The sequence below is a fragment of the Orbicella faveolata genome, unplaced genomic scaffold, assembly GCF_042242905.1.
Source record: "Orbicella faveolata isolate gen_17 unplaced genomic scaffold, um_ofav_v1 contig_34, whole genome shotgun sequence".
Lineage (NCBI taxonomy): Eukaryota > Metazoa > Cnidaria > Anthozoa > Scleractinia > Merulinidae > Orbicella > Orbicella faveolata.
The window spans coordinates 20,120,021-20,140,154 of NW_028301563.1; the positions used below are offsets into that span (position 1 = coordinate 20,120,021).

The following is a 20,134-nucleotide window of genomic DNA, read 5'->3' on the forward strand; positions in this document are numbered from 1 at the left end:
TTTGGGTTAACGCTCAAGGACAGTCGAATCCGGTGAGCATTCCAACATTACAGTCGAATAGGTCGTGCATGTTGCCTTCAATTGTTTGCAAGTGTTCCCAGTTCTTAGCTATGGCCTTAGTAGGGATATGCTCCTCATCGGCAGGAATAGATTTACTTGTGAAGGCGACTTGTATTTGAATCTTGAGGTCGAATGGCTGTCGACGAGTGACTCTCGACCCTCTCGACTTGTGATGGTACTCAGCCGGAGCTTCGTTGACTTGTCGCAGGTTTCTTTAAGGATAAAGGTAGCATCGCTTTGGGTGTCCACCATTGCATAAAACAGTACTTCTTTATCGGGCTTCGAGGATGATGATAGCCACATAGGAAATATCATAATGGTGCTTGCACTTCAGGCTCCTTGTGATGTACAAGACGTAGTCTTGCGAACATTTTTGTTTTTGATATTCTTCACCGCTGTCTTCTTTGAATCTTTCATGGCTTCATTTTCTTTACTTCTGTCTTTTGAATCTCTTCTTTCTTCATGACCGAAATTAGCGAAATTCATTCTGTTCTGGAGTGCCTCATTATTAAACCTTAAGCGGGCACTTTCTCCTCCGCAGAGGCTCAAAGGGTTTGTTTTCGAGTGGGGAGAATCTGCTGAACGATGAGTGCAGGCTCAGGGTTAGGTGAAGAGCGACAGCGAAAGGCGCGAAAGGCGCGGGAGCCGATGTTCGCCGCGGTTCTGGTACTTGACGAGTGTTGTCTAAAGCCATTTCTACCTCCTTCACTGGATAAAAAGACGAAATGGGATTGCATAAGAAAGATCTGCTTCGGCATTGATGAAGTCATGTAGGTCTTGAAATCTGGTTACCTCGTTTCTTCTTTCATGCTTCTTGTGGGTTCTCTGTTCCACCGTGAAACAAGTTAGTCTAGTAACTTGGTAAATTTCTTCTGGTTTTCCATATAGGTATTCAAGTCGTTTAGATCCTCGATAGTTTGACCCTAGTGATCTTTAGTACTGATCTTGGGTCATTTTCGTAACTTGTCTCTGTATACTTTTGTTACCATGGACGGGTGACTAAACCTCTGGTCTAGAATGTTCGTTCGTAGGCTTCTGATGAATTTTACAGGAAAAGTCTATTCATTTGATAGCTTCTTTGGCAGATCCACGACGTATCGTTTCAAATAATACATGTTATCACTTGATGGTAGGTTCTTGCGCAGTATGAGCGGCTTTAAAGGACGACTTCCAATCCGGGTAATGGATGAACTCCCCTCTGAGGATGGTCGCGCACGGTTGAACTTGATCGCATATATAAGGATGACTGGTTTCACTCTTTATTAAATCCATTTTGAAATCACTGGTTATCCATGTAATCTGATTGGCTCTCAGTGGAGCGATTTATTCACGAATCGCACTATTTTTTGCTCCCAGTAAATCGCATCTTTTTCCCAGCCAATGAGAATGGGACAGTAAAACAAAACAACCAATCAGATTTCAAGATTAGTTTAAAGTAATCAATAAAATTTCAGGAAAATGAAAGGCAAAAAGCCATTGTCTGGAGAATTTTGCAACTGCTATTGCCAAAACTTTGTTGTTATTGTAGTTTTTTCCAAAAAAATTGACGAATTTAATTAATTACAGTTTCTGAATGACGATTATGGGCTCCTTCAGGCTGAAGACATACTTTAATGGAAGTTTCCAACTTTCAGTGTCCATTTTGACGAATATTTTGGCGATTTTTCTTCAACATCTGCTCAAGATCCGTATGATATCGAGTCCAGTAAAACATAAACAAACGAAAACCACACAACAACAAATTCAGAGCCATCTCAAGAAGGTAGATGTTTCCAGGTTTCCGGTAGTTTCAAACGAAGCAACAAAAGAGCTCAACTCTGTCGCTGTGAATAAACACTGCACAAAATAGTGAATGAACGAACGTCTTACGAAGCCCGTGCCAGTGCCGCCATCTTGGAAATATCTTAAAACAAATGGCGCCGCAAGAACTTGACAAGGTCCTGAGTATTGAGTCCTACGCCGAGGTCACAAAAAGAAACGGAGATGATAACAAGCTGGACTCCCTTAAAATCGTGCCATTGAATGGTATTTAAAAGGAAAAAAAACGTACTATCCACTGGGCATCGTGCACTCGAGGGAGTTTCACAACTCAAAAGAAATCGATCGCAGAATTACATAAGATATGCATCTTTAAATTCCTTCTCCAAAGACAATGAGTCTCAGTCTCAACCACAGAAGAAAGGAAGGCCTTCCATAATTGATTCAGGCGACGAGAACTGAACTTTTATCCCTGAAGTACACTATTTTCGTTCTGACTTCAGAATTGCTTGTTTCTTTGTCATGCTCGAATGAGTTTTCGTCACATGACATCGTTTTGCATACTAAATGAGACGTAAAGGCGCTTCCGGTTCCGCCCTTTTTTAACAAACCGGCTACTGGAACAATACACCAAAAATCTAAATTTAAGGCGATAAAATTGTGTGATTTCAAAACGGATTTAATAAAGTGGCAATTGAACTGAGTGGAGTGCGATTTTTGGTCTGAAATCATACTTCTGATTTCAAATCGAACGAGCGCTGCGCGGTCGTTCGATTTTGAAACACGGGACTCCTTTCTTCCTTCCGTCCATCCTTCCTTCGATTCCTGTGAACTTTTTCTACATCCCCTGACCAGTATATAAGCGTTGGCAGTCACTTGCGCCCAAGGCGGAAACTATTTATTCACCAAGTGATTTGTTTCTGAGGCAATGTTCCTTATACGTGGATCGTTTCTACACGGTCGACAGGGTGTGTTTTATTAGCTTGAAGTCCTCACTGTTAAACCAGTTCAGTGCTGTCCAGTGCAAGTAGCGCCCTGTATGATTGACCTGAACGTACCACCAGGACACAAGCCGCAGTTATAACTATAAAGCTTATATACGGTTGTAAGGACGGCAAGGGAAAGACTTCAAGGTTCATTCTCCTCGATTCGATTGTAAGGGAATTTTCCTTCACAATCCTATCTGACACCAGTGATAACTTAGGGCTCTAATAAGGCTGGCATATTTTAAGTTCGAAATCGATCGATGTGCTGGACGAATTCTCGAATGATCAAAAGCTCCAGATGATTAATTTTTCATCGGCAAACTAACGCTGTGTTTCGGTAAATGTTTATTTTTTTTCATATAATATATATATGTCTGGATTTATGAAAACGGTGTTAAAGACTGAATCAGGTGTTTTTTGATTTATTTGTTTTTTTCATTTCTTTGTTTGTTTGTTTGTTTTTTTTTCTGCTTTCGCTATAACAGCAGCTTGTAAATCTTACCTAGCATGAAATGTAGAAACTCCTTGCCGCATGTTTCATTTATTTAGGTATTTTTTTCATTAGTTATCGACCCCCCACCCCCCCCCCCCTTTTTCAATTTGCGTTAAGTTTAGTCCAGGCTACACTCGTCTGAATTCAGTTCGCGCCGTGACTCTGACAAGGAGCGACCGATTAGCGTTCTGTATTTGCTGTCTGTATTTGCATCATTAAGTCCAATGAAGGCCCAAGTCTAACGATTTGCTAGTAAGCGTCGTCCATTATCGTACCTGAGACGGGCCTGAGGAGATGTGTAAACTGTACGGGTCACATTTAGTCCGGTAACAGTAGGGCGTTTGCCCTGTGGCGATAATGTTGTGCTTGCTTTAGACAGCAAAACAGCCACATCGATTTAGGGCTTAGACGTGCAATGGACTAGACATCTGTAGCTGCTGTTGGCGTCATTTGCTCCGAACTTTGATGTAGCTAAAGACTTAGAAAAAAATCTGTTGAAATCTGGATGTGCCATTCCGCGCTCGACAAAATTGAAGTACATCCGGGACATTGCTATTTGCGAGCAAAACATGGCCACGAGGAGAGAGAAGAACATGAGTTCAAGCGCTGATCGTGAGTAGAATTTCCTTGTTTTATCAATTTTAGGCGTTCTCGGCTTAGCTAAGTATCAGAACTGTCTGTGATTCGCTAGCGCGGAAGAAATTTATTTGCGTGGCTTCCGGGCGATAATTGACGTAACGACAACATGTTGAGTGTTCGCTTACTGCTAACTATGGCCTAGTTTGTTTGAAGTTCAATCGATTCTCGATGTAGGAAGCTCTTGTTCAGTCCATTTAGGACGATGCAGGCCTTTAGAAAGCGATAGATTAGCTCTCCGCCGCGGTTTTGATATCTGTACGTTCGTCTTGATCTAGACTCCAATTTCATGTTGAAAGCACTCTTAATTAAATTGTACAATTCATGTTTCAACGAAAAGACGCTGAATTTAGTCTTCCTGGCCTCAAAAGGCATACAGGGGGGTTATTTGCTGTTATTTGAGCTACGATAAGCTTCGTGGAAAGCTAGCTCTAGGACAGAATTGTATCAAGGTTATCAGTGACAAGTCAAATTCTGTGGCTATATTTTTGCGAATCCGGTCAGATATTGAAATGAAATGTCACGCAACGGCTACTTTTTGGCTGAAATATAGAGGTAAATAACCGATTCCACTGCTTACCATGCTCTTGTTAGCGTGACTGGCTAATTTAACCTACAGTAAAGACATAGTGAGGTCATTTAGGTGAAATCGCAGAGGTTAAGCCTGTCTAAATTAGTGCCGCGGCGAACCAAATGATCGATGTAAGCTCTAATTTAGCTTTGATTGGCTCGTTCGACTCATTTGCAGCGACTTCAAAGGCTTGTATAGGCATGGTATGGACTCTATTAAGAGTACACGAGGTAGATAGCACTCTCGGTACGACATGGGCATATTTATGTACATTTTCTAACCGATTTTCCAAAACATGCCCGCTATTTTGGTGTAAAGTCTTTAACACGGTTTTCATAAATTCAGACATATATACATAGAAACAAATCCGTTAGTGAGAAAAAAAAGTTTAAAAAAATGAAGTGACCCGTAGGAAAAAATGATGTGCCCCCCCGCGTTTCGGGCGACCATCTACTTTTTGCGCCACATCGGCATCTAAACAAAAATGGTGAAACATATTCATCATATTGGTTTCTACAGAAACGCTGGGTTGTTAGAACAGCACGCTCATGAGTCGCGCGAAAGTCGTACGAGTCGATGGCTGATTCCATCTTATCCTTCAAATAAGTTAGTTGCTGAGCTCGTTCAAGTGAAGGTGAATTATTGTTTCTCGGGAAAATATTTCTCATTCGTGCATTCCTGGATCTGTTTAGATGTTTGCAATGGCGTCATTCGTCACGAATTCAATGGAGCTGGGGTAGCGGGAGACTGTACAATTGAACGACTACGTGTGAATGGACCCGCGTTATTTAATTAATACAAAAACTCCATTCTCAGTCTTTCATAAATCATTATCGGAGATCAGTGGTTGATTATCAAGAACAGTGCCCATAATTTCGAAATCTAACGACCTAAAACTATATTCTCTTTTTCAATTTAAGCCTAGCTTCTACCAAGTTTTGTATCTGCACTTTTCATTGCAATCATGACAATGCAAATCGCTCCTCAAAATGTTCTGTTAAGTTCAGTGATCTGAAAATGGTAAGCTAATGCATGTATGTTAGCCAACGCACATTTAGCGGAGGAGTTCAGGCACAGGATCACCAGTTGAAAGAGTGACGCTAGTCAAGGCTTTATTGAAGGAATCTCACTGATTATAAGTGACAAACACAGTCAGCGCGATAAGAAGTTGAATTTTATGCTGCATGCACGGTGAAATTAAATACCTTATGTTCATCTGACCTACTGTCTTTCTGTCTCTTTCTGTTCCAAAAGATCTTTGTAGGAGAAAATTCTGCATCTACGGAAAACCCTCACCAGGTTTTAGCACTGTAGGAGAAATGAAGCCACGAAATCTAGATTTTCTAACTATCCTTTTTCCAACTGCAATCTTTATCGCTTTTATTATATCCCTCAGTTACTAAGCGCACTGGGATTAGTCCATTTAGCGGACCGTATTTCTGCCAAAATGTTTCGTGATTTATCGCGTAGTGTTCTCAACGTTGATGCAAGTTAAAGTTTCAGACTTCCTTTTATCTTAAATGGTGTATTCAAACGTGCGTACGACTTAGCAATGATTTGAAATTGACTCGTTTTAAAGCACACAGTAGAGATATAATGAATATCTTACCAACCTCGTCATCTCGGTCCGTATTGTAACTTACGGATCCTCCATAACTTACAGTACGGACCTCGAACTCGGTTAGTAAGAGGTATATGCGTTGGGTAATATAATCATTCAAGATCTTTGCCGTAATATTCTTTACGGACAGTTTGCCAGTTGGCGAGAAGGCTTTATAATTGTCACCCGCCCTCACTGGGCCATGGGACGCATAAGGACCTCTATAATAAATATAAATGAAACTCACGTTAAAATCCTCATAAATTTTGCCCTCACAAAACAAATAAATACACTTTCAAAAAATTTGAAAGCTGTTGACTTAGAAGGCCAAAACCGATAGCAATTGGTTAAATCTTTTCTTCCCATCATGTTAAATCCACGCAGTGATTTCGAAAGATTACAGCTTATAACTTGCAATGGGTTCTTGGCGGAAGGGCAATGGCACAATATTTTCTATAGTTGGTTGATACCTTGTATTTTTATGTTTAATCCTATTTAAACCGGGCAAGGGCCATAATCCCGACCCGTAAATTAGGCCAACTCGTCAATACTGCCAATAACGAGCTTCCACTGTAATTTAAACCTGACTAAAATACTAAGATTAATCAAGAAGGCAAGACGCTTAGATTCACTACAGCATTTCCAATTGTACACTGCCAATACACATTGTACTACAGTAACTAAGAGGGGATTTGTCTTCAAAAAATACTAATTATTGTGTACAATGCCTTATTCTCTGCTAACGTAATCTTCTCCAATTCCCTGCTCGTTATGTCGTGCAGCAGTCGCTCGTACATTTTGCTGGCGACGCATGCGTAAAATTGTGTACCGTTCTAGAGAGCTAGAAATTTTAGTTGGCTTTTTAATACCGACGACGACCGAAGTCAGGAATAAACTGCAGGGTTCTCAAACTGCAGAATTATTTAATTCGGTGTAATTGCAGGGCGGTTTTTCTTCCTTAGGATTATGTTACAAACCGCTAGGAATAAATCTTTCTGCCGTTGCGCGATCAACAGAAGCGTCTGTACTGAACTTCTTTTCTTTCGCAGTCTCTTGCAAAGTAACAGCCTTCAACCTAACGCGTCTTTCATTTGATTTGAGGAATTCTTCAATTTCTGTTTCTTCGTTCAATTCAGCCAAGTGAGCTGCATCTTTTCCATCCAGTGTGGTCAAGTTGTCGTCAGCTCCAAGCTCGACAAACTTTTTGACAATTTGCATGTTACCATGGATCGCTGCAACGTGCAAAGGAGTGAAACCTTCAGTATCTCGGCAATTGATATCTGCTCCGTGTTCCACAAGTAGTTTCACAAGTTGGGTGTCGTTATTTTCACACGCTTGATGCAGCAGTGCATTGCCTTGCACCTCTTTATACAGAGCACGTGCTTTATTACTCATTTCCTCTCTGGTGCTGTCAGAAGGATTTTCTCCCCACCCAGATTTAAGAACAGTTCCGAAGTCTGCTACGTCAAGCCTGCCCCCGCTAGTCCGTTTCAAAAATGAACCCAGTAAAGATTTCTCCACCATGACACAATACCAGGTTGGTCTTCCCTTGTCTTTCCCGCGAACAATGTAAACTCTCTCTTTTGGATCCTGAATGTATCGCATATTGACATCAGCATTGCTTTCAAGCAAAAGTTTGACCACGTGTTCATGTTTATTCTGAACTGCTAAATAAAGTGGCGTTTTGTCTTCGTTGTCCCGCATGTTGACCTTGCATCCTGACTCAATAAGTAGCTTCGAAACACTGAAATTTCCCTCAAGTGCACTATAATGCAGTGGTGTGAGTCTTCTGTCATCTTGAATGTTTGCATCAGCTCCATACTGTAAAAGGATGAGAGTGGCCATGTAGTCGTTCCAATTAGCCGCTAACACCACAGGAGCAAATTTGTGATCAGTTCTTTGAACGTTTACGTGAGCTCCAAGATCAACGAGGGTCTTTATAAACTGACTTGACGATGAGGGACACGCCACCAACAAAGGCGTACGATTGCTTTTTGCAGGGATATTGATATCGACACCATCATTTAGAACAAGCTCCACAGCCTTTTCCGCATCATCATTGCGACCACACAAGTGTAGCTCTGCTCGTGAGTTGTATTTCTCGACCATGTTCTTGTAAAGTTTCTTTATATCAGCATCCCCTTTCCGATTCTTGTCCAAACTCGCCAGAATATCAACTGCGGTCTTTCCAGGAAATCTTTTGGCGTTGTTTCCCGTTTTCTCGAAGTTCATCTCTTTTACAAAGTTACCGAGGAGGGCGTGAACTTTGAAAACCGTGCTATAGTTTCCTTCAAGTACAAACCCCTGTAACAGATTGAAGCCCGATTCTTTATGCAAATACAAGAAAGCCTTCCTTGAAAGTGACTTCAGGCTGAGCTGCAATGAAAAGGTAAAACTTAAGAAGTTAATATAACAAAGGTGAGTTTAAATTACCAATGTTTTTGTTGATTTAGAGTAATGGTTAATTGCCTTGTGTCTACTACCTCGTCCCCAGTCGCCCGCGCGATAGTAAAAAATATAATAATTAACAAGTGAGAAGAAAATAGGAAAAGCCTGTGGAGGAGGAAGTGTCTCTAAGACATTTTGAGTACCAGATCGGTACGCATTCACCTGAGAGTAAAACTTACCATCATTCAATCATTTTTCTTTAAATTTAGTTTTAAATTTGATTTCAACTGTGCTAAAGGACATTTTGGATAAACTTCACAACAGTTACCAGCCTCTCTGGTATCGCTTGGGATGTCAGGATCATTGATCCTTTATTTTTCTTTCTGTTTTATGAAATTTAAAATAACTTGAGCTTGATATTCTTTGCGAAAAACTGACTTGGAGAAGTATTCCAATTTTCCAAAGGATGTGCTGGGTTGCAATGGTTTACGAACTTCAGCTGAAAGTATCTTTACGTTAACCATAGGATCAATTCTATTTTAGGTCGGCTGGATGTTGATAAAGTGAACCAAGAGAAACACTAGGCAACAATATGTCCTAAAATAATAATCAATAAGAATAGTTAATATAGCGTACCGGTTGTTGATAGCTTGGCGTCGCATTATTCTTCAGGAGCAACTGCACTATGGATTGGTGATTGTGGCGTTCTGCTTTTTGTAGAGCTGTTTTCTGAAACTTCAAAACAAAAAGTTCACAGCGTTTTAAAATTGTGTGGAGTAAGTTAACCACCCATACATAAAGAGCCCCAAAAGAAAAACACTGACTAGACGTTTTATTCATGAAACTTATCGCAAAACAACGTCGGAATGCTCAATAGTCTGTCAATTTTTCTGAAACCTACACAGCTTAAATTTTTTTATGAAATGGTTAATGGGAATTTTCCATTTCGCAATATATTTTTTTAAGGACATTGACAAAAGGAGACTAACTTCAACGTCATCGAGATCAGTTGGATAACATCACAAAATTTCCGAAAAAAGAAACAGAGTTGAGATAACTTTACTTTAACTCTGTTTCAAACAGTTTTAATACTACTGTAGAAACAAAGGACAGGAAAATAGTGTTCAATGTCATTGAAGTCGCTATGCTGTGCAAGTTACAGTGTGGACGTGATAACACAATGGAGGTTCTTCATATCAACAAAACTATTTAGCGTTATTACAATGCAAAAACGCTAATCTTTTGCATTACACGAAGAACCCTCATTCTCTAGTCACCAAAGCTATGTACAAAAGAATGTCAAGTGTTCATGACTCGAGTGTCCTTACAGTAATTACTTGAAAATGTGTGTGTTATCTAAGTCGCTTTGTTAGGAAGGAATAAAAGATATAACGAACAACCTACCCTAAATTAAATTATATCATCTGTAGTAGTTAAGAAGCATTTATATTTTACAATGACCCGTGGCCCACAATGCTGATGTCGAATATGTGGCACAAATATTCTGCAACACACAGCTACTGCTTAATTTTCAGAGGACTCAGTATTGAACAGGCCTGGGTTGTTCAAAAGATGGATAACGTTATCCTCCGGATAAATCACTATCCAGTGGATAGCACGGTTTGTTTTGTTAACATTTATCCACACCAAGCTGAAGTTGTCTGCCAATTCACTGCCAATTCGCCATCTGCCAATTCGACGGGCTGAAACTGTCTGCCAATTCGAATTAAAATTCAGTAGTGGAAATTAGAACATAAAATCATTTACCGGTAAATGTTTTTACCAATTGTTCAAAAACATTTTCTAGCTGCATTCAAAGCTATTATTTTGCGCCAAACGCTCACGTAAATTTGTAAAAAGATGCTGTAAATATCCTTTGTTCAGAAGTGAATAACTCGCTGTGTGACTTCTCAATTGATACCAACGTGGTATCATTTTAAAGCTTACCGTCTTATTAGTCCATCTCAACGGCTTCTACACCCATCTCAACGCAATTACTATCGAAAAATTCCACTTGAACATCGTGCTTTAATAACATACACACTTGTACTGGCTTTTCAGGAAGTGAATAACTCGTCACGTGGCTTTTCAATTGACAGCAACTTGGTATCACTTTAAAGCTTACCGTATTGTAAGTCCATCTCAACGGCTTCTACACCCATCTCAACGCAATTACTATCGAAAAATTCCACCTGAACATCGTGCTTTAATAACATATACACCTGTACTGGCTTTTCCGGAAGTGAACAACTCGTCACGTGACTTTTCAATTGACACCAACTTGGTATCATTTTAAAGCTCACCGTCTCATTAGTCCATCTCAACGGCTTCTAAACCCATCTCAACGAAATTACTATGGAAAACTTTCACCCGAACATCGTGCTTTAATAACATACACACTTGTACTGGCTTTTCCAGAAGTGAATAAATCGTCACGTGACTTTTCAATTGACAGCAACTTGGTATCATTTTAAAGCTTACCGTCTCATTAGTCCATCTCAACGGCTTCTACTCCCATCTCACCGAAATTACTATGGAAACCTTTCACCCAAACATCGTGCTCTACTAACATACACACTTGTAAAGGCTTTTCGGGAAGTGAATAAGTCTTCACGTGACTTTTCAATTGACAGCAACTTGGTATCATTTTAAAGCTTACCGTATTGTAAGTCCATCTCAGCGATTTCTACAACCATCTCAACGAAATTACTATCGAAAAAGTTCACCTGAATATCGTGCTTTAATAACATACACGCTTGTACTGGCTTTTCCGGAAGTGAATAACTCATCACGTGACTTTTCAATTGACACCAATTTGGCATCATTTTAAAGCTTACCGTATTGCAAGTCCATCTCAATGGCTTTTACACCCATCTCAACGCAATTACTATCGAAAAATTTCACCTGAACATCGTGCTTTCATATAACATACACACGTACTGGCTTTTCTTGAAGTAAATAACTCGTCACATGACTTTTCAATTGACAGCAACTTAAAGCAGACTTTGAACATGAAAGCATGTCTCGGCATTTTATATAACATGCATTTGAAATTCAGGGTATATTTATATTTGTATAGGTATATTTGGTTCATTTTTTGTTCCTAGAGATTAGACAACTAATGGCAAAAGATTAGGCCGGTGGCAGTGTAACTTGTCTAATGACGATAGGGGAAATATGACTGCCAAGGCCTAGTGGTGAGAGTAAGATCGAGTCAATGAGACTTCCAAAAAGGAACAATTTTTTTTCTTAAACACGACAACTTGACCAAGGTACTATATTTTCTGTGATGCAAAGTAATATGCAACTGAACTTACATACGAGTTAGCTTCCTCGAAACAGTATGCATCAAATGACTTCTGAAGAGATGTATTATTCCTTTTTGAAGATCATCTCCCCGCGCCTGAAAATGAACAATCCTCCAGCTTCGATCAAAATACTGCTCCAGGTTTTCATCAAAAAGACCTCTCAGGCAACTATGGAGGCTTACCCAACTCAAGTCTATTTCCAGGTGAGCTGGATTTGCAGGTCTTCCACGATGAAGTTTCATGACATCACGGCGAAAGTTCATTAAGAAGTTGGTGAGCGTTGGGACTGCATGGCTACTAGGAAACATTTCGGCAACAGCTTTTCCCAGTAATTACTTGAAAATGTGTATGTTATCTAAGTCGCTTTGATGGGAAGACATAGAAGATATAACGAACAACCTACCCTAAATTAAATTATATCACCTGTAATAGTTAAGAAGCATTTGTATTTTGCAATGACCCGTGGCCCACAATGCTGATGACGAATATGCGGGACAAATATTCTGCAACACACAGCTACTGTTTAATTTTCAGAGGGCTACTGAACAGGCCTGGGTTGTTCAAAAGGTGGATAACGCTATCCTCCGGAAACATCATTATCCAGTGGATAGCACGGTTTGTTTTGTTAGCATTTATCCACTGGATAGTGATTTATCCTGTGGATAGCGCTATCCACCTTTTGAACAACCCAAGCCTCATTTCTACATTTCTCTTCAACGTAACAATTTCACAAGAGATGAATACCGCCAGAAATCAATAGGTTTTGGTTTTTCGGTTTCCAATTTCACATTCCCGCCAGGAAACGCATAAACATGCTTTGATTTAAAATAAACTTGAGTTTTGAACTTCACAGGGACAAACTGTAAGTTAGTTAAAGTAAAGACGATTCATTAAGTGTTGGCTTATCAACTTACTCTGTCCACAGCATTGACATCTGCACCGTGCTGTAACAACAGCTTAACAACAGACTCGTGCCCATACCAGACTGCTAGGTGAAGGGACGTCAATGCAAACTGCAGAAATACAAACAAAGAGTCAACCCCGCGAAGGCCACATAATTTTTGTTGACCCAGTCCCAACTAGCCCTCGTTTGAAAAGAAAGTAGTCTTTCATTACTAGTAGTAATCGTAGATTAAAGAGTGCGTTCGAGTTTTGGTAGGCCTGGTATGTTAAAAAAAAAAAAAAAATTCTAGGGACAGCATTTTGTGCCTGAGCTGTTAGGTAGGCGTGAAATTGGTCTCCCTTCAGCAGGGACGAGAACAAATGAATTGATCGCAAAGCACGTTCATACGAGAGGGTTTGTTCTCGTATATAAATGTATTGTGTAATATTAGTTACGACTGGTCAGTAAAAAACATGGACTGCAGTCGGGAGGCCGCATTTAGTCCGCAGTCCCCATTTTATACCTGAGTCCGCGCGCGTTTTATGCCCAGTCCGTAATGCTTAGTCCGCGTCTTATACATAAGTCTGTGTTTTATACCCAGTCCGTAGTCCGTAGTCTGCAGTCCGCAGTCCGCAGTGCATATTTTATACTGACCGTGTTAATCGACACCAACCATGTTTGTTCCGTCGGTATGCGAGACGACGTGGTTTTATTGCCAAAACTAGGACAATTATTTTGTTTACAAACACGACTTCGAATCGCCTTGGCTTTGGGGTGACAGCTACAGGGCATTTTCACTTCCGCAACAATGAAACGGAGGACATGTTGGTGTACCAAAGTAACCCTTTGGGAGTTGAACTCATTTCCTAAGTAAACACTTTCGTTGGGTTTACGTTACATAGTTTGCGCAAAGAAATCTAGGCCAGCGAAGTGAAAATCATTTCCTCCTTTGATTTATTCAGCAGAAAGCAGCATTGGTTTCGGACGAAGAGAAGAGGGTACACAACACGCAGCCAAACTACAGCTTTTTGTTCGTACGAAAAGTCGCACACATTTCGTGAAGACATGTCGGCAAGGTTTTTAAATGCCATTAACATTGACTTCGAACTTTAAATAAACAACTTATCCGCTACAGTCTTCAATAAGCCGCCTCGAAAAGTCGTACACATTTCGTAAAGACATGCCTACAAGGTTTTTAACTGCCATTAACACTGACTTCGAATTTTAAATAAACAACTTCAGTATCCGCTAGAGTCCACAATAAGCTTCCTCGACACTCGAAAGTCCGCAATATTGCGCAACACGCGAAAGAAAGCACATGGACAAACATGGACATGACGTCATTCGCCCCTGAAGAACGCAATAATTCTTCCTACAAATTTGAAAACACCAGTAAAAGTATCTATGCCTCAAAATGGCGCTATTACCTTCCACTAGATACAAAAACGTTGTTCTATCGTCACCATAGCCTTATTAAAATATGAGGTAACGCAACACAAAAGCCGATGTACAATTACCACACTTCCCACGATCTCCAACAACACTATTTCAGGCGTGCGCACTGGCACGTTAACGTTGCTTCACGTCTCGTACCAGTCATGCGTGAGTACTGGACAACCCGCCAAACACTCGATCACAGCGTTAATTTACGTTTACCAACTTCAAAATTAAGGATCAGTTGTGCTCCACTTGGCTCCGATGCAAAATGGCAGTAATACAAAACTAGCCGTTAGTGTTAGGTCATCAACCAAGACTTTAGACCCACGCTACGTAGGTTAGGTTTGTTTTGAACGCTGCTCGGATATCCAGATTTAAACACAACAATTGCACTTCATAATATCACCGACCTTTTCCTGTATGTTATTTTCTCCTCGCATTTTCGCTTCTACATATCTTGACGATTTCCGTGTAGCCAGTTTGTTTTCGAAGAATAACTCAACACATAAAGGAAGTCAACTTCATTTCCGCCGTCAGAACCCTCTGAACTTTAAGGCTGCCTTTAACCGACTGGTATAACCGCATGAAAAGAATCCAGTACCATTTCATAAAAGAAAGGGAAAAAAGTACATTTACCATGTCTGTTTGGTCAACATCTTCCCCGTTTTCAAGCAGCATTCTAACAGTCTCGCATTGTCCACTGATTGAGGCTTTGTGTAAAGCACTTGTTGATGCCTTTACAGTAGTTTAAAAGACAATGCATGTTTAAAAAAAAGGCAGTATATGAATCATAAATACCTCTTAATAACCTGGTGTTCTCGGCCCGTACTGTAGTTTATAGACCGAGTTTTTATCCTTTTCGAGCGCGAAACGCTTGGACGATAACTCAAACGGGAAAAGAACGAGGATCCGTAATTTACAGCACGGGCCGAGAGATATATTCGGATTTCAAAATCTTTTGGTTATGATTTTCCGCCTTTGCCGGGTCGGTCCGTATCGAGAAAAACTTTACCCCCGGGGCCTGTTTCTCGAAGGTCCCGAAAAGTTTTCGTACCCGAAAAGCCGTACCAAAATCTCAAACCTTTTGATTACAAAGCTGTTTTATTCCTATATTCTTAATACGAACAGACGTTCTCTTCATACAAGAGGTTTCAGGCGTATACACTGGTCTGTCTTTAAATACCGATTAACCAAAAATGGCTTTTCGGGCCCGAAAAGATTCCGGGTTTTCGAGAAACGGGCTCCAAGCCTTGAAACGGCTCTCGACTTCGGACAAAGTTTTTCTTCTTTGCTGATTACAATTTGATAATAATAATTGAAATAATTGAAATAATAATTTGAAGTTATCAGCACTTTTAAATTAAGCTTAAGTTAAAGGACTTTTAAAGGGTTATGCTGTTGCTAAGGTAACCTTTTGCGTCACGAAACTCACCATAATTTGCCTACCAATGATTATGCATTTGTTTTGTACCAATTTCATACCATCAACTTTAAAAGAGTTGTAACATTGATTCGTGAAAGAAGAAGCGCTGGAAATGCTGGAAATCGAAAGCGTTGGGAGTCACTTTAAATCTTTAGCATAGGTAGACATTATCCTCTCTATTTGACGCTATGTTTACATTTAACCCATTCATTTTGATTTACACCTTACTTACTTTTGCATTTTCAGCTCTAATCATCCAGCTCATATCATGGGTCTTGTTCTAAAGAGATAAAAAGAAGACATACATGCACATTTTGTTCAGTACCTGCTCTAATTATTGAAAACCTGCAATGAACTATCAAGTTTTGTTGCTAAGACCTGATGAAAACAATAACTTCTGAAAATCTGAACATAGTCAGCAGATCTCATTGACTGAGGGGGATATGAGCTTTTCGTTTATATAATAACTGCATGTCGCTAATGCTGATTGAATCATTTTTGCTTGAATTCTGTACAATGGCTTAATGCATGTGGTCAAGGCTTGCACTTAAAGCTAGGAAGGTCTTCCTTGGTTTTAAATTTTATCGATGTTTGAGATGAATTTCTTACCTTTTGGCCTAGACTTGGAAGGTGACCTTTGTAGTAATAACCACCACTATTTGCAGTTACACACTTCAAATCCACCTATGATGTAACAATAATGTTATTTAAAATAAGAGGTATGATACAATTCATCATTTAATACAAATCACGTGTTTTACAAACAGTAATTACGACATGCATGACCCGGGGGAGGTACTTTGGGAATTTCTGAGTGAGGATGTGCCGCTGGGACCCTGGAACCCTTAGCCTACACCAGAGCTAGTTCAGCTAAATTTTGCTACCCTATACTAGAGTAAACTCCCCAAATCCCCCCATCTATCGACACTGTTGAGGCTGATTTGCGTAAATTTAAACTTGCTGATTTGATTTTTTTAAATTTTTGAGTGGCAATTCCTGGTTTCCTTAGTCTAGATAAAATCTTCAACCAACCAGTCAGTTTTGTGAAAAATGATACCCTATTCTAGACCCAAACGCTCTGATTTATATACCCCATCCTAGAGTAAACTGCTTCAAAACCATACCCTTCACAGCGGCACATACCTATATAGCGCATATATGGCAGTGCCCCCCCGGGATGCATGATACCAACGGCTGGCCAATGCTTCAACCTTTGTCCTGCTAGAGGGGGTTTCATACCAAAACAAAAGTACATTGCAAATACTGTAAATCCTCATAAAGCCCGGTCCTTTCAAATAAGGCCCCCTTTTTCCTTGGAAGAAAGCTATTAAACACCTTTCTCTTTTTTAGCCCCCCTCCCCTCCCCCCTATTCCACACAGTCAAGTTAATAAATGATAGACTGTATTTGTAATGTAATTACGACTATAGCACTTCACGTGGACTGATCCGGTACGGTTTATTCAAGTGCTGAAAGTTCAAATTTGTTTTTGATCTTCGGCTGCATGACCTCTAACTTCATGTGCTTGAACTTTTCCACTTTGCGTTTTAGTTCTTTATGGAGAATTGATACCATCTTCTGGAAATGCGTTTCGCTAGGAATTAAACTAGGGTATCTAAAAGATAGCACTGCTGCGGCACATTCTGTTGATAGTGACATATTTAACGCAGTAATTCATCTATCTGCGTGTTCCAAGATTTACTGTAACCTTTATTTCTTAACTGAAGTAGTGTCAAATGGTGGTGTGTAACTTAAAATCTGTCCTTGAATGCATCAATTCTTAAATTAGTGTCAAATCGGGTGTGTAACTTAAAATCTGTCCCTGTATGCATCAACTTCATGCATGATGACGCATCGATGGTGAGCTGTAACAAGGGCCGGGTTAAAAAAGCACATAGTGATCTGAACTTTTTTCGGACAGAAAACGACACACATCAACCTCCTCTTTACCAGATCGCGAAAACCGAAAGATGCGGAAATTGTTGGAGCAGAAATCTAACTTCTAGATTATGTACTGGTACGCATTAAATATCTCTAGAATGTTGACAGACTGTGTCGAGGACGCGTGCATCGCGATGTGTGAAAATGCTAAAACCTTTAACTTAAATTCATGTTTGGATGAAAAGGAATAGATCGCAGCATCTATGAAATTAGCGTGTTCTACGGTTTTCGTTTATTTTAATCATTCTACAAGCTTTAGTAACGACGATTTCTCTTCACTTAAGAATTCGACCAAGGAGGCGAGACTGCTAAGAAATGACATACTAAGTTTAAAATTAAGATGTCACAATTAATCTTCGAGACTTACAAACTTTCACATACTAAATTAAGAACAAAAGGAAGATTTGTAAAAGTCAAGCACGATCTCCTTCACATCGTTTTAAAATACAGGTAAATCAGAGCAAAACATAACTACTATTAAACCTTTCTCACTGGAACCTACGCGAAAAGATGGAGTCACATCGTCGTGTTGATCGTGGCGCAATGCACTTTAGTAAAAAGTGGCGCAGTGCACCCTGGTTAAATGCAATGCATTCTGGTAAAAAGCAATGAATTCAAGAATTCGTGCTCCCTTCTACATATTCTTTTTAAATCCTGATTATGTTGCTGCTCGCTCGCTACGCTCGCTCCGCAGCAATAAGCCCCCTCTGGGGGCTTAATAGAGGATTTACGGAACATAATCAATCACAAGAAAAATACGAGTAACTCAATAAGCCAGTCTTACTTTGAATATTGAACTCTTTATTTCACGACTGGAAGTTTAATGTGAAGAAATCAAATCAAATGTAACAATCACCGTCTGTACTTACTTTGCCATGGTAGCCAAGCCTGTATGTACTTTCAGTACCATTCTCCCATGAGACAGCCGCTGCACTTGTTGGGTTTTCCTTCCAATTTGTGATTTTCTTCACGGTACCAAACGACCCTATTCCGCCATCTTGGTTGTCATATTCCCAGTCTGGACCTCTTGTAACTTTAGCACCAGGACAAATGCCTCTTGTTTGAATTTTAAATTCCTTGCTTCTTCTTCCGACAGAAATTCTGCATCAATGTAACAAAATATAGGGTAAGAAATATTTGAAAATAAAACTGACTGCTTAAAAGATTGAAATTTTCTTTTGTTTCCATCCTAACGTAAACGACTACTTAAACCAGATAATAATAGAGCGAAATTAGATAATAAGGTGTCGTAACTATCGCATTTCTGGATAGTACAAAAGACGCAATTTCTAAATGGGAAGTACAGAATTTTCTCGAAATTGACTTTTCATATGAATAAAACATTTTAAACATGGGGTAAATCTCTGCAGTTACCATATGCTAATGAGAGAAAATTTCCTCCAATATGGTCAAAGCTCTCGTAAGCGACCACCTCCCGTAATCGACCACATAGGCTTGACATTTTGGGTGGTCGCTTACGGAAGGATCGACTGTATTTGAATGATAATATTATCATTCACTTTCCTCTTGGCTATGAGTATTGTACAGAAATGCGTTTTACCATTGCCACTACCACCAACAATAAAGAGAAATATACATCTGTATGCGGTCTGAACCCCTCACTATGCGAACCTTGTTTTGCTTGTTTTGCTGTTTTTGTGCGATCTTCCATCTTGCATAGCCTTTCAACTTTTTCAGAAACAAAACACTCTATATTATAACTAAGTTTTATCAAAAAGTGACTAAGCAATGATATTTAGTTGTGGGTTCTAAGCATAAAGTAGTAACTTACCCATGGACTCTTGGAGAATCTTTCCTCTGAAAGACATGTTGTGTGTCATGCTCATCTGCCATGTAACATGGTGTACATAGGTTCACTGCATGATCCTCGCAGTCTAAACAGCTCCAACATGTTCCTAAAATAGGAGTCTGCTTGCAGGCAAAGCAAGCTAAACCCACATGTTCTACACCTACATTGATGATGATGAACAATACCAAGTCAGGTGAAACTAATAACAATTCCCAAGAGGTTATAACCTTTATAGTCAAGCCCGGTTAAAAGTTCCAAGAGCAACAAATCAGCATATCTGAACTCAACATTTAATTTCTTTGGTTGAATGTCACTATTAACACACATTCTTGATACTTTAGACATAACTGATCCTATTGCTGTAGCAGTTAATGCAGGGTGACAGTAAACAAGTCAATAATTTCATCAAACTTTCACTTGTCTAAAAGTGAGGCTGTAAGAGATATAGACAGCAATGTAACCAAAATGCAGCAAATGGCACAATCTTAGTTTTTTGGGATATTTAGAATGGCCATCATAGACATGAGCCTAACCATGCCATAATTATCTCGCACCCACAACAAACAACAACTGCACCAACAACAAGAACAACAAAAACTACAGCTGCAACAACTAAAACAGAAAGTTGACTCTAACATAGTTTAATCTTAATTTTAAATAGTTGTTATCAGGCAAGATCACCTCAATCTAATTATTTATGCAAAAAATGGCCTTACCCGCAGGAGAACTATCCAACACACACAGATCAAAAGCGCCATCATGGCCTGCTCTATACAGCTGACATAGTCCTACGTCCCACTGAACTAATGCCATGTTCTCTGGTACACTGGAAGAATCCCCT

At 39.7% G+C, this 20,134-nt stretch overlaps 1 protein-coding gene and 1 long non-coding RNA gene across 2 annotated transcripts in view; both read right to left on the bottom strand.

Moving 5' to 3' along the window:
- LOC149105204 (uncharacterized) overlaps positions 1 to 20,134 on the bottom strand; it is a 182,747-nt gene that overhangs the window by 134,356 nt on the left and 28,257 nt on the right. The gene's annotated exons all lie outside the window — the stretch shown is intronic.
- On the bottom strand, positions 5,600 to 20,106 carry LOC110045931 (uncharacterized). The gene is made up of 9 exons (XM_089271117.1): positions 20,010 to 20,106; positions 19,276 to 19,453; positions 18,353 to 18,584; positions 16,153 to 16,227; positions 15,776 to 15,823; positions 14,757 to 14,855; positions 12,715 to 12,813; positions 9,129 to 9,227; positions 5,600 to 8,480 (listed from the first exon to the last, which is right to left on the bottom strand). Exons 1-9 carry the CDS (start codon positions 20,104 to 20,106, stop codon positions 7,074 to 7,076), a joined length of 2,334 nt encoding a protein of 777 aa, XP_089127243.1. The 3' UTR covers positions 5,600 to 7,073.

Coding starts and splice junctions, on each gene's coding strand:
- LOC110045931 (XM_089271117.1), bottom strand. CDS start 20,106: ATGGCATTAGTTCAGTGGGACGTAGGACTATGTCAGCTGTATAGAGCA. Junction 19,454..20,009: donor GTTGGATAGTTCTCCTGCGG/GTAAGGCCATTT, acceptor TCATCAATGTAG/GTGTAGAACATGTGGGTTTA. Junction 9,228..12,714: donor ATGTCAATGCTGTGGACAGA/GTAAGTTGATAA, acceptor TTTGTTTTGAAG/TTTCAGAAAACAGCTCTACA.